This window comes from Caenorhabditis remanei, chromosome III, assembly GCF_010183535.1.
Source record: "Caenorhabditis remanei strain PX506 chromosome III, whole genome shotgun sequence".
In the NCBI taxonomy this organism is placed as follows: Eukaryota; Metazoa; Nematoda; class Chromadorea; order Rhabditida; family Rhabditidae; genus Caenorhabditis; species Caenorhabditis remanei.
Window position 1 is genome coordinate 5,200,108 of NC_071330.1, and position 13,871 is coordinate 5,213,978.

The 13,871-nt window shown below is 38.1% G+C and overlaps 2 protein-coding genes across 2 annotated transcripts; one reads left to right on the forward strand and one right to left on the reverse strand.

Annotated features, from left to right (window-relative positions):
• Positions 1 to 220: 220 nt before the first annotated feature.
• Positions 221 to 7,902, forward strand: GCK72_009180 (uncharacterized protein; the record flags this gene model as incomplete). The annotated part of the gene is made up of 7 exons (XM_003103113.2): positions 221 to 325; positions 1,259 to 2,053; positions 2,913 to 3,453; positions 4,131 to 4,526; positions 5,484 to 5,747; positions 6,293 to 6,477; positions 7,528 to 7,902. 7 exons carry the CDS (start codon positions 221 to 223, stop codon positions 7,900 to 7,902), a joined length of 2,661 nt encoding a protein of 886 aa, XP_003103161.2.
• A 1,067-nt stretch (positions 7,903 to 8,969) lies between these two features.
• GCK72_009181 (uncharacterized protein) lies at positions 8,970 to 12,682 on the reverse strand (the record flags this gene model as incomplete). Its single annotated transcript, XM_053727252.1, has 4 exons — positions 8,970 to 9,229; positions 10,226 to 10,352; positions 11,599 to 11,818; positions 12,537 to 12,682. 4 exons carry the CDS (start codon positions 12,680 to 12,682, stop codon positions 8,970 to 8,972), a joined length of 753 nt encoding a protein of 250 aa, XP_053586829.1.
• Positions 12,683 to 13,871: the final 1,189 nt, after the last annotated feature.

Genomic DNA, 13,871 nt, shown 5'->3' on the forward strand with positions numbered 1-13,871 from the left:
AAAATGTCGAAAATTGTATTTTTTCAGAAATTCATAGAATTTTCCCCCTTAGATTTCCATCTGTTGTAGATTTTATATAAACGATAAAACCACATTTTTCTTTCTATTTTCTCCCATTTCAACTCGGTTTTCTCTTCCGATTTCTTATTTTTCTTTTTTTTTAACCACTAATACCTGTTTTTTTCAAATTTCAGCCGAATTTGTCAATTTTCAGACCGAAATGAGCAATATCAATCCTCAAACCGGAGAGGAGCGATCAAATTTAGCGTATCTCATCCAACCGGCGAAAGATTTAGTCGAGAATTTCTCAATTGATGTGTTGAAGGTAAAAATAGTGGAAAATTATGCTAATTTGGGCAAAAGTTGCTTCAAAACGGCGGGAAAATGCAAAATTTCGATATTTTTCAGCGAATTTTAAGCTTTCGAAACTATTTTTGACATGTTCCAACCGGAAACTGAATTTTCAGCTCAAGAGAGAGCTCCCACAGCTTTTTGAATGAATTTTTACTAGTTCCACGGGAATTTTCTCGTAAAATTCAAAGTTTTCCAAGGAAAAATTACATTTTTAGCTTCTGGAATGCAAATTTCAGACAAAAGTTTGGATTTTCTCAGAGATTTTGAATATATTTTGACTAAATTGGTTTTTTTTTTCCGTATTCAGAAGCACATATACCGGTTTTTTCGGCTAATAAACGGATTTCAGAGGATTTTCTGTCTCATCTGATTTTAAACCTGCCAATTATTGCATTTCCATTCAAAAAACCCATTACTTGCTAGCTTAGAGTTGAAATTGTGGTCATAGAATTGATAATTTATGTATTTTGAACTGAAAATTCCCAAAAAATAATGAATTTTCGCTTAAAAACCCCATTTCCCTTCCCAAATTCTTGTCATATTCAGTGTCTCTCCGTATATCTGGTTGAAATAAAATTTGTAGCTTTTTCAGCGAATTTTCAGCTTTCAAAGCTATTTCTGACAAGTTCAAGCCGAGAAATGTGAATTTTCAGTTGAAAATCTTTCTGAAATGAATTTTTGCTAGTTTTAAAGAAATTTTCTTGTAAACTTTTATATTTTTGGTTAAAAACCCGATTTTTACTGAATTTTCAACGGAAAAGTTACATTTTTAGCTCCTAGCTGTGATCGGAAGGCAAAAGTTAGAACAAAATCGAACTATTGAAAATTTTTGTATTTTGAGCTCAAAATTCCGAAAAATATAATAAATTTTAACCCAAACTTGTCAAATTCTTGTCATTTTCAGTGTCTCTCCGTCTATCTGCAAGTAATCCAAGATGAAAGTATTCGAAATGAGGAACACTCGAGAGAATACGCGAAGAATCCGAAATTAGACGACAAGGGAAAAGTGATACCGGAAGTTTTTCGATTCTTCGATTTCCAGAATGCGAGTCGAATTCTGTCAGGATCGACGTCGGTTTACTGTAAGAAGGTAGATCATGTCTACGAATTGACACTGTCCGTCGTGGATTTGATTGAGAATAAAGGAGGAGAAACAGGAGGAAATGGAGGACGGAAAGGTGGAAGAGGCGGTCGACGGAATCTGAATTTCGGATCGACTGATTACGAGTTAATTGATATCAAATCACTGAAAGAAGAGGGACTTCAAAACTATGAGAAGGCGTTGGCAGAGGAGAAGAAGGCGATCGATTCGTTGAGATTAGTGGAGACTGTGGAGATCGCTGAGGCACAAAATGAGCGGAGAAGTTGTTTGGTGGCGAAACCGACGCAATTCATGTTTAAACTCAATTATGGACAATTGAATAGAACTGACGAGCAGATTTATAATGCGAAACAACGGGCGGATGTGATTGGAAAAGTGAAGGATTTCGATTTGAAGAAGGGAGAGATTCTTCATGAGCAACAAGTGATTGTATCACATGATGACTATCGGAAGAATGTTGATGTATTCACGTTGCCCGGTGCCCGTTGGGTTCCGGATAATAAGGTGTTGGCAGCTCATTTCGGAGTGGCTGATGTGGAAGTAGAGTTGGATAGAGAGCAGAATAAGACGGAGATCAATGCATATGGACCGTTTACGGTAAGGATTGGAAATTGTTGAGATGACGGGCTTAGCGTAAAAACTGTATTATAACATTATACTTTTCAACTGCCTTCCAAATAAGTTTCGATGGTTTTCGAGTTCATTAAAAAACATTTCTAGATTTTCTGTTTCCTATTAAAAATGCTATTCTAGTTACGCTAATTTTAATCAGAATCATGGAACATGTCCAGGAGAATACTAGTGAGGAATTTTGAGCATGTAGAAAGTGCCGTTATATTACAGTTTTTAGGAATGAATAATGATCTGGAACATCTCAGAATATACATTTCTATTAACTTTGTCGGAAATGGTTTTTAGTGTACCAAACACATACGTGTTGAGATCAATTTTTCAAACTCTTATTGAAAACTACAAAATATGATAGTTTTTTGCATACTTAACCGAGCCGAAACGAACCGGCGCGTAATTCGCTTCGAACTGAGTTTTATGAGCTGAAAAATATACCAAAATGTAGATCTCGACGAGTTCTATGACTGTGACCTAAGACGGGTTGGATGGATAGTCGTTAATGTGCCCCGGGCTGGGAAAAAGTGCCAAAAACACAAATATGGTCAAAAAGCCATTCTAGCCCGGCCCACGATATATATTAACGACTATCCATCCAACCCGTCTTAGGTCACAGACATAGAACTCGCTGAGATCTACATTTTGGTTATTTTTTCGGATAATAGTATTGAGATTTAAGCGAGTTACCATACTTGAAACCGGCCCGTTTCAGTCCGGCTTGCAAGTATGAGCTTCGGGTGTTTATAGTTAGTTACGAGTCGACTTTCTGTAGATTCCATTTCCATTCCCTATCTTCTCATAACCTCCCCATTATTTCCCTTCATTCCAGGACCCTCTCTCTGGCCGTGAAGTCGTCGCTCCACCCCGTTGGTTCATCGAAAAAGAAGCGACTCGTCAGAATCTGGAAGCTCAATCCCGTGCCACATCACGTGCCACGTCAGCAGCCATCACAAAACAAATCCGTGACTCTCAGGGATACGGTAGCCAACAGAGCCAACGTCTCTCCCAGCCATTCATCGAACGTCGCCGTTATAATATCAATGATTTGGTCTCGTTTGTCGAGGGGCGAAAGATAAGTAATCGACCGAGCACTCATCTCGACGCTGGATTAGTCAATATGATTGTCGATGAATTTGGAAATGATATGGATATGGATGGAGGAGAGAATACTCGTCCACCGACTTCTGGAAATTATGATATATTTGATGATGATTTCGGAGGAATCGACGATGATGACGATGACGATGACGATGGATCAGAGGATTATGTGAGGAATTTGACGAGAAGACACGAGAGAAAAGCACCGGTGCCGTGGGATGATTTGGAGAAAGTCAAGATTCCCATGTATACGGGAGATGAGGATATTCCAGGTAAGGGGTTTTTTGAGAATGAAAATGGGGATTTTCGGCCGTTTTTTCAAAGAGAATCTGATGGAAATCTAACATTTTTAGCTGGAAATCAAGGTTTTGAGTGAGTTCTGAAAATCTGAAATGTTTCTGTGGAGTGGAAAAATGTATGTTAGGCACGGAAAATCTGCTATTCAGCATGAAAAAAATTTCTCTGAGCCTCTCAATTTCGCACTAAATTTTATTCAGTTTCGGTAGAGCGCAGTTGTAAGAAATGAGCCGAGCTAATTCAAATATAGAAAATTCCTACAAAAAAAAACTTTCTAGCACATTTGGAATAATTTTCAGCTTGTTTTCTGGACTTTCGAGACTGAAATTGAGTTTGTATCGGAAATTACAGTCTTTCGCTGAAAATGTGGAATTTTAGAGTTTAAAACTACATTTTTGATGGGGAAATTGGTTTTTTGCGCTTGTAACTAGCTTTGAACTGTAAAAATTCGATTAGCCATCGAAAAATTGTGATTACTGTTCAAAAATTGAGTTTTCCTGCCGAAAATTGTAGTTTTTATTTTGAAAACAAGATTTCCCTATTTAGAACTCCTTTCTGTGTGTGAAAAATGTGGTTTTTGCCTGAAAATCTTGGAATATCTTTGGTTTTTAGCTGAAATTACTAAATTTTCTCATAATTTTCATGTTTTCAGTGACCCGAAAACCAGTGAAAGTTCTCGCCAAACCGCAACAAACTGTCCAAAATTTGCTCAAAAAGAAACGTGCTCGCGAGGCGAAGATCCCATTGACTCGACGTGACGAATTCATGCAAACTCACAACTACCTTCAAGATAATTATTATTGGAGAAGCGCCGCCCGTATTAATCCGGATAAAGACTGGAAAATCGAGGCGTTGCGTACGGCGATTTTGACTGAAAAAAAGAGAAGATGCAAGGAGAAAACGGCGAAAATCAGGGATCTTCGCGCTCAGAATGTGCAGAGAAAACGATCGACACGTGGAACGATACCATTGGAGGATTATGAGGCGGCGTTGATGGGTGATGAGAAGGAGAATGAAGTGCCGAATAGACGGACGATGGGAGCGGAATGTTAGTTGTTGGAACATGGGGAAAGATATTAGAAGATTCCGTTTGTTTTTGTGGCGCTAATTAACAATTATTAGTTCAGCACAGTTCTTACAACTGCGCTCCACCGAAGGTCCCTTGAAAAATTTCTCTTTTTCGTCTCTCAATTGTGCACACAATTTTCATCGGTTTCGGTAGAGCGGGTGCTAATAGCAGAGCCGAAATTCTGATAGACTTCTGATTTTTAGCGCGGCATGGTCTCCCACACTGCGAAAAAGAACTGCAAGAAACGTGAAGCCGATTTTTTTCACGTTTTAATTCAATTCTTTCATTTTTTGCACTGAAAATGCAGTTTTTTTGGCTTTCAGACGTCGTAACGGATGAAAAAAGTGTCCCATCCATCAGAATTGTGGAAAATGGAATTTTTTATTTATGACTTTTCTGATACAGAAAAATGAGATTTTCAGATAAATGAGATTTTCAGCTATTTCAGCTAACATTTCATTTTCTGAACATTGTAACAGTTTCAGGACATCGTTAAGTAAATTATGTGCGATTTTTGGTCGAAAATGTTTTCTGCGAAAAAAGTTATACTCAATCTTCTGAAAATCAGTTTTTCTGTGTCAAAAAAGTCAATTTTCTCACCAATGTTCACGTTTTTTGGCTCATTTGATAGAGCATTTTATTTTCTACAATTCTGATGGATGGGACCTTTGCGATCCATTGCGACGTCCGAAAACCTGGAAATACTGGATGTTCAGTGCAAAAAAATGAAAGAATTGAATTAAAACGTGGAAAAAATCGGCTTCTTGCAGTTCTTTTTCGCTGTGAGGGAGACCGTGTGCTGGCTAATAGTGTCTGACTTTCGGAAATTTTAGCGATGTGTTTTTTTTTTATTTCCGTCGAAAGTCAGAATCTTGTTTAGCAGCTTTAAAATGACAAGATCTCGATGTTCCAACCTAATTCATTCCAATGTTTCAGACGACGACGTTGTCGACGAAGACCTCGCCGCTGAAGTCGAATTCTCGGTGCTCGGTGGTGGATTCGAAGATGACGATGATGTGGAACCACGTGGAGAAGTTGCTCCAGAAGAAGTGAATCAAGATATTCCGAATTATGAGTTCGATGCTCCCTCTGATATTGCTGCTCCACGTCCCTCTACTTTCAAACCATTGCTTTTCGAGGATATTGATGATGCCGAATTGAATAGTGTCATTAATTTGCCCGGAAATTTGTTCATCGATAGTGAGTTTATTAGTAGAAATGATCAGAAATTGCTGAAATTTCGACTCCGGGGCGTTTCGCAGCCAGAGCCATGAGCTCCATAGCCTCTATTTACCCGTTTTTTCAGTGATAACTTCACTTTTTCAGATAATTTATTGTTTGAGAAGTCAAAAGGAACTTTTTTTGTAGTTTTGATAAAGGGGCCCACAAGAATTTCTGTCCAAAAAAACAGAAATGGTTTTTGTTGAGAAAGCTGAAAACTTTTTCTCGAAGAACTAACCGTACAACCAAAAGGTTTGAGGGTTCAGAAAATGACAAAATCAGCTAATTCTATCAGAAAAACTGTTTTCAGCTTTTTTGGACAACATTTCTTGTGGTCCCGTTTATCAAAATTACAAAACATTTTATTTTTTAGACTTCTCAAACAATAATTTATCTGAAAAAGTCAAGTTATCACAGAAAAAACGGGAAAATTGAGGCTGTGGAACTCATGGCTGCGAAATGTCTTGGAACCGAAATTTCAAGTGATTCTTCAAGAATTTCATTCCATAAAAAACTCATTGCAGAGGCCCTCCCATTGCTCAAAAAGTTTGCCGAACACAAAACGGATCGTGAACAAATGGCGTACGAGATGGCGAAAGCCTATGAAGACGTCGATATTGCCGTGTCGAATCTTCAGGAACAAGTCGACACGTGGCACGCGAAAATGGAACCGATTCTTGAGGAGGGAGAGACGAGAAAGGAATATGATGTGAGTGGATGGAAGGGGGAGGGGCTGAAAAATATGGGATTTCTAAGGAAAATTGATATTAATACACTGGCAAAACGGGAATTTTATTGAATAGGTATAATTAACAACATTTTGTCAGTTTACCAGGAATTTTTCATCTGAAATTGTTATATATTTGGCCTTCAGATTACAACGTTTTTCCAAGTTTTTATGCTTTAAAAATGGCGAATTTTGATGTTTTTACGATCGAGAAATTGTCAACTATGATATAATTTCACAAAATTGCGTTCTAATTATACCATGTCTGGAAAATAATATATTTTTATCATCTCCATGCAACAAACGTGATTTTTTTTTCTGATTTCTATTACAAACTCAACATATTCGTCTAGTTTGTGCGACAATCGGTAGTTCTGACTGTTTCATTTGAATACTGTACGGTTTTTATTTAAAGGGGGACACCACTATTTCAAAAATTCAAGATTTTTTTATATGAATCGATTCAGAAAGCCGGGGAAAAGAGAAAATCGTCTTCAAGATATGTCCAAAAATCAGTCTGGAACGAGTTATGACACCTCAAAGTGCCAACAAACCGCTCCTCGTCGTGCACGTACACTTTGAGATCTCATAACTCGTTCCAGACTGTGGTGCCCCCCTTCAAAACAGGTAGATTTACAGATGGAAATAGTAAAAACCGTACAGTATTCAAATGAAATAGTCGGAATTTCCGATTGTCGCTCAAACTAGACGACAATGTTGAGTTTGTAATTGAAATATCAGAAAAAAATCACGTTTGTTGCATGGAGATGATCAAAATACACTATTTTCAGACCGATATGATTAGAACGCAATTTAAAAAATCACATCATAATTAACAATTTCTCGATCGTAAAAAAAATCAAAATTCGTCATTTTTAAAGCATAAAAAGTTGGAAAAAAGACTGTCTAACCAAAATCTTTTTGATTTACCAATTTTTCTTTAGTTTTCCATTCATAAAATAGCCTATTTTTCAATCAAAAACCCTCAAACTTGTTCCCAAATCATATCTCAAATTCTTCCCCTATTTTCAGGTCAATTTCGTCAGCCGAATTGTGATCGACGAGTACGAAGAGATAGGAGAAACGAAAAGTATCCTTGATCTGGTGATCGGTCGTCCGTGGTTTGAAATCAGTCGATACTTTCTCTCATGTCTTTTCCTCTGCAATTTGGGAAATGTGAGAGTGACTGACGATAAGACGTTGTCACTGGAGGAACGAGTCAATTCAATGCAAATCACAATGTTGAAGAGAGAAATGCACGCGGATAAATTCAAAGAATTGGATGGAATGCAGGGATTGGCAGCAGTCGAAGAGCAGCAGGAACCACCGCCACCTCCAGTTGAGAAACCATTCAAAAAACCGGCGAATCCAGTCGAAGATGAAGACGATTCCATGGATTTTGAATAATTTATTATCCATTTTTACCCATTTTTACCCCCTTTTAAGCCAAAATAATGAGATTTTCAGCCGACAAGGTCTGTACCTAACTTCTGAAATTCCTCCTTTATATCAATCTCCTAATTGCAGCCTCTCGCCCATTTTAAAAATCTCGTATGACATTCCTTATCCCCCCTTTTTCACTAATTTACTTGGTTTTTAAGGCGAAATGGTGGATTTTCAGAGAAATTTCAGTTTTTTTTAAGTGTTTAAGTCTGAAATTGTTTGGTTTTTGAATCAAAATTTGCTCCAAATTCGAATTCTAAAAAATATTGAGCTGAAAATTGTTGACGGAACGCCTAAAAATGCTCCAAATCGGTCTGAAAACCAAATCTGAAAATTTCGGTTTCAAACTGAAATTTCCTGAAAATCGCTGAAACTCCTAGAAGTAGAATTTTATCCTAGAGATAGAAATGAGATTTTCAGCCATTGTCTATACCTAACTTCTATAATTCCTCTTCCTTTTTATATCAAACTTCTATTATTTAATTGCAGAATCTCCCTCTTTTTAAAAATCTCACGATTGTATGACATTCCTTATCCCCCTATTTCGATCTTTTTCACCGTATTATTTTTCACGAATTTTCATGGTTTTTCGGCAAAATGGTAGATTTTCAGAGAAATTTCAGTTTTTGGTTGCTGTAAGTCTGAAATTTTTGGTTTTTAGATCAACATTTGCTCCAAATTCGAATTTTTCGGATTTTTCAGTTGCGGCTCTCTGGAAGTTCTGAAAAGTTTTGAGTTTCCGTATGTTTTGTGCAGAAAATTGTTGGTTTCTGAAAATTTCTGTATTTTTGTGCTCAAAATCTCTTAATTATGAAAATTTTGGTCTCAAATCAACTGAAAATCGCTGAAACTATCTACGATTTCTCCTCATAACCACCCACCTGTCGGTCCCAGACCATAATTAGGCTTTATTCTCGATTATTCTCATTGAAACGATCCACTTTTTATCTGTAATTCCCCACTGGTCCCACCACCTGCTCTATGTACTAATTTTATTCATATCTCAATACACAATCCATTCATTTATCAATTTACAATCCCAAATCATAATCCATTGGCTGGTGTGTCGCGTACGCGTTCATGAACGCCGCTCCATGTTCAATGGATTGGGTGACCGATTGGATAGCGTCGGAATTGAGCATTCTGTCGAACCAAAGAGTCAACTTTGGATATTTTTCTTCTCCGGGGAACGAAGTCGTCGGGAGATCGACGACGCCGTCGAGACTCGCTGCCCACCAACATTTCTCGAAGAATGGAAACGAGAGATAGTCTGGATAGCCGGGGGCGGAGCCTGGAAGAGTGGATGTGAGGAATTGCAGACACACAGATGGACATCTAGACATCCGGGTGCACAAAAAGACAGACAACAAAGAATGCGGACATCCAGATCAGGCTTGTTCGGAAAAAACTTTTCGGAAAATCGGAAACGAAAATTTTTTTCCGATTTTCCTTTTCGGAAAAATCGGAAAATGACAAAAACGACTTATTCGGGTCTAAAATCAAGGAATATAATTGAAATATCAATGATATTATCGAGAGTAACCAAGAAAAATAACATATTAATTGTCAGGCCCGCTATTCTGATAGTCAAAATCCATCAACCGAATGTTTTGCTTTTTTTTCAGTACCTCAAAAAATCAATTTTTCGGAAATATTCGAAAAATTTTCCGAAAAAAACAATTCGGAGAATTTCCATACGGAAAAATTTTCCGAAAAAAAAAATCGGTAAACTTTCCGTCGGAAAAATTTTCCGAAAAAAGTCGGAAAATCGGAAAAATCGGAAATTCCGATTTCCGGTTTTGAACAAGCCTGATCCAGATGCGTGGATACACAGATATAAATTGTGGATATCTGAATTCACAGACAGATAACGAAGAAATCGGACATCCGGACACGGATACACAGATGAACTTCCGGACAAAAAGACAACCCTCGGATATCCGGACGCACGGATTGACGTTTCTGGACTCGAAACTATGCAGAGGACATCCGGAAAATCAAATGCAGACGTCTGGACTCATGGATGTACAGACAGAAATGAAATGGAGGCACCTATATTTTTAGAACGGTACGTTTCTGACAACCGCGCTCTACCGAAATCGAAGAAAATTGAGAGACTCAGAGAAAAACAGACGTTTCTCAAGGGAATTTCGGTGGAGCGCACTTGTAGGAACTGTGCCGAGATAATAATAGTGAGTAGTGAACATCCGGACAAACAGACCGACATTCGGACATTTCGCGAATTGGAGTATTTCGGACATCGGGACACACAGACACACAGACATACCGGCATAGAATTCATCGGCCAACAAGTCCTCGGCTTGCTTCAACACTTCGAAAACCTTTGGCTGTTTCTCCTCTTTCAGAGAACGATCTCGCATTACGGCGAACAGAAGTGGCACTGCGTGGGCAACCTGGAAGTATGGATTGTCCATGTGTACGGCCAAAAAATTTGGCTCCGAGACGGTAAAGAAATTTTGTGCAAAAAAACCAAAAAAAAGTTGTTTTTCGAAAAAGCTGAAAACTGTTTTTTTCTCGTAGAACTATCCGAAGATGAAATTCACTAAAAACGATTTTTGACTTTTTCGAACAATTTATTGTCCGGAAAATTCAAGTTAACCCTGAAAAAACGGGAAAATTGAGGCTGTGAAACACGTGGTCGAAAAACGCCTCGGAGCCAAAAATTTATATAATTTAGGTAAGCGAAAAAAAAAGGACCCGGAGAAGCAAGAGTGTCTGACTTCTCTGCTCCCTCTCCCTCTCTCCCCCATTCCAGCCATCTATCTTTAAAGGCGCATATCTCGAAACCTAGAAAAGTTCTAAAAAAGTTGCCAACTACGAAAATGTAGAAAATTTTATGGGCTTGTTTTTTGTAGTTAACAACTTTTTGATAACTGTTCGCGTTTTTGAGATACCGTACAAACCAAAAGTTTATATAATTCTGCTGTTTTCAGTTGAAAAGACTAACTTTGAGATGATGTCTCGGTATTCCTGATTGACCGAAAAAAGAAAATTTTGTATGGAGTATACAGATCAAAAGTAGAACTTCTTTTTTGTAGTTGGTTATTTTTTTGTACGGGCACTCTCTAGCAAGTTACAGTCAATTAAAGGTGAATATATTTATTTTTTGAATTAACAAGATTTGGTTTACTTGAATTAACATGATTTGACCGTTTTACTTTAATTGACTATAATTTGCAATTTTTCCCTCAAATCGACTCTTTTCAGTGCAAAATAGTGCGATTTTTGAGCCGTCCTCTTAAAATGACCACAAATCTCTAGGAAGTGCCCGTACAAAGAAAATATCAACTACAAAAATAGAGTTCTACTTTTGATCTGTATACTCCATAAACAATTTTATTTGTAGGTAAATCAGGAATACCCAGACATCTTATCAAAGTTGGTCTTTTCAACTGCAGAATTATATAAACTTTTGGCTCGTACTGTATCTCGAAAACGCGAATAGTTGTCAAAAAGTTGTTAACTACAAAAAACAAGCCCATAAAATTTTCTACATTTTCGTAGTTGGCAACTTTTTTAGAACTTTTCTAGGTTTCGAGATATGCGTCTGTAAATATAGATGGCTGGAATGGGGGGAGAGGGAGAGGACGCAGAGAAGTCAGACACTCTTGCTTCTCCGGGTCCCTTTTTTTTGCTTACCGCAGTCAATCTCTCCGTCAACAATTTCTGTTGAACCTTCTCATAAGGATCAGTCGGCAGAATTCGAGATTCCGGGAATGCGTCATCTAAATATTCTGGAATGTATCCAGACTCGATCACTATCTTTCCGTTGTGTTCGATAGCTGGCGCCTTCCCTTGATAGTGCTTCGAAAAGTACCATTCTGGTTTGTCGGTCACATTGATGTTGATCACTTCGGCACTGCAAAATTTAAGGAATTAGAGAGGACATCTGGATTTTTGGATGTACATCCGGATCCACAGACACACAGACAAAGTGAAAGAGCGAAAAAGCGGAAAATCACGGGCAGGAAAGGTGAAATTTCATCTTACAGAAACAGAGAAAGTGAACATTTGGACATCAGGACACACAGACAGACAACGAGGACATCCGGGTGGAGGGATTGTGTGACAGACACTTCAATACTTGAGCGCTTCGCGCGTGTGGACTATCGGATACACAGACAGATATGGGGAAACTTCGGAAATTCGGACATCCGGACACACAGAAAGACAGAGATCACAACTATGTGACCAAATCACAAAAAATGGAAAAAATACGATATTTCAATGATTGTGACTCGAAAATTGAGAAAAGTGGAAATTTTTCATTGAAAAATGACTAGAACACACGAAAATTGATTGAAAAATTATCGGAAATCGCCTAAAATTCATCAAATTAGGTGGAAAATCGTAGAGAAATTTCTCAATTTTGTTTTGAAAAAATCGTGAAAAATTATAGTTTTCTTCTGGAAACCATAGAAGTTTGTGAGCTATGATGAAAAAAAAAGCAAAACGGACATATGGACACCCCCGCTTACAGACAGACATCACTATTTATCATATTTGTCTCTGGACACAAAATCCACATGGACCAGACATCCGGACATCCGGGCACACAGACACACAGACTGACTCACTCGATGCCCTTCGCAGCGACATAAATCATTGCTTTCTCAGCCCACGGGCAGAATCTCATGTTGTAAACTCTGAACTTCCCCGGAGCCAATGGTGGTTCGGGGTCCCCTTTGCGGACAGCTTTGGAAGTGACTCCCGTCAGAACCATGACGCTGGAAATCAAGGTATTTTCAAGAGGAAAACTATTAGCCCTACACACACGTCTTACAATCGCGCTTACCCGAAACCGAAGAAGAACTGGATTTCGGTGGAGCGCAGTTGTAAGACCTGTGTCGAGCTAATAGAAGAGGGGAATTGGAGAAAAAAATCGGAAAGTTGACAGCCACAATGAAACGATTGTTTCTGATAAACAGTGTTTATCAGTAGGAATGAAAGGAAAAAGGGTTCGGTGTGTGTCATTTTGTTTAAGTTGATAAGAAATGATCTGATGCAACGAATATGTCTTTTTTATGACAAGAATGTGATTTCAGGTGACACAGTTATGATTTATATCGCTGCGAAGGGCATCGAGTGAGTTTCTCTGTGTGTCTGTGTGTCCGGATGTCCGGATGTCTGTCCAGAGACAAAAATATTGAATACTGTGTCTGTTTGTGAAGTTCTTCGAAAAACTGCTTGTCTGTCTGTAAGACCCAAGATGTCTAGATGTCCTGATGTGTGTCCGAAATCCGGATGTCCACTTTTTCGAGTTTCCTTAAAGGCGTATTGTGGTCTGTTGTGATGTTTTCATATTTTAATGTATGAGTTTCGGCGAGTTCATTTTCATAGTTCAAGAATTTTTTAATTCGGTCCACAACCCGCTGAGAGCGAGCGCCGGAAAGTTTGGTCATTGAAAGGGTCGCAGAAAATTGGGGGCCGTGGCCTAGAAATTCGACTTCGAAAAAGTTGATTTTTTGAATTTTGACGGTATTTTCGATTATTTTTGTTGTATTTCTTCAATAATTTCGATGGAAAACGGCAAATATTGATAGAAAAACACTAAAAACTATCGAAAATAACGCCAGAAATAGCAGAATACTGAAAAAACCAACGGAAAGTTTGGTCAGCGAGAATTTTCTAGAAATTTTACTTCTGTAAAGTTGTTTTTTCAGTATTCTGCTATTTCTGGCGTTCTTTTCTATAGTTTTTAGTGTTTTTCTATCAATATTTGCCGTTTTCTATCGAAATTATTGAAGAAATACAACAAAAATAATCGAAAATACCGTCAAAATTCAAAAAATCAACTTTTTCGAAGTCGAATTTCTAGGCCACGGCCCCCAATTTTCTGCGACCCTTTCAATGACCAAACTTTCCGGCGCTCGCTCTCAGCGGGTTGTGGACCGAATTAAAAAATTCTTGAA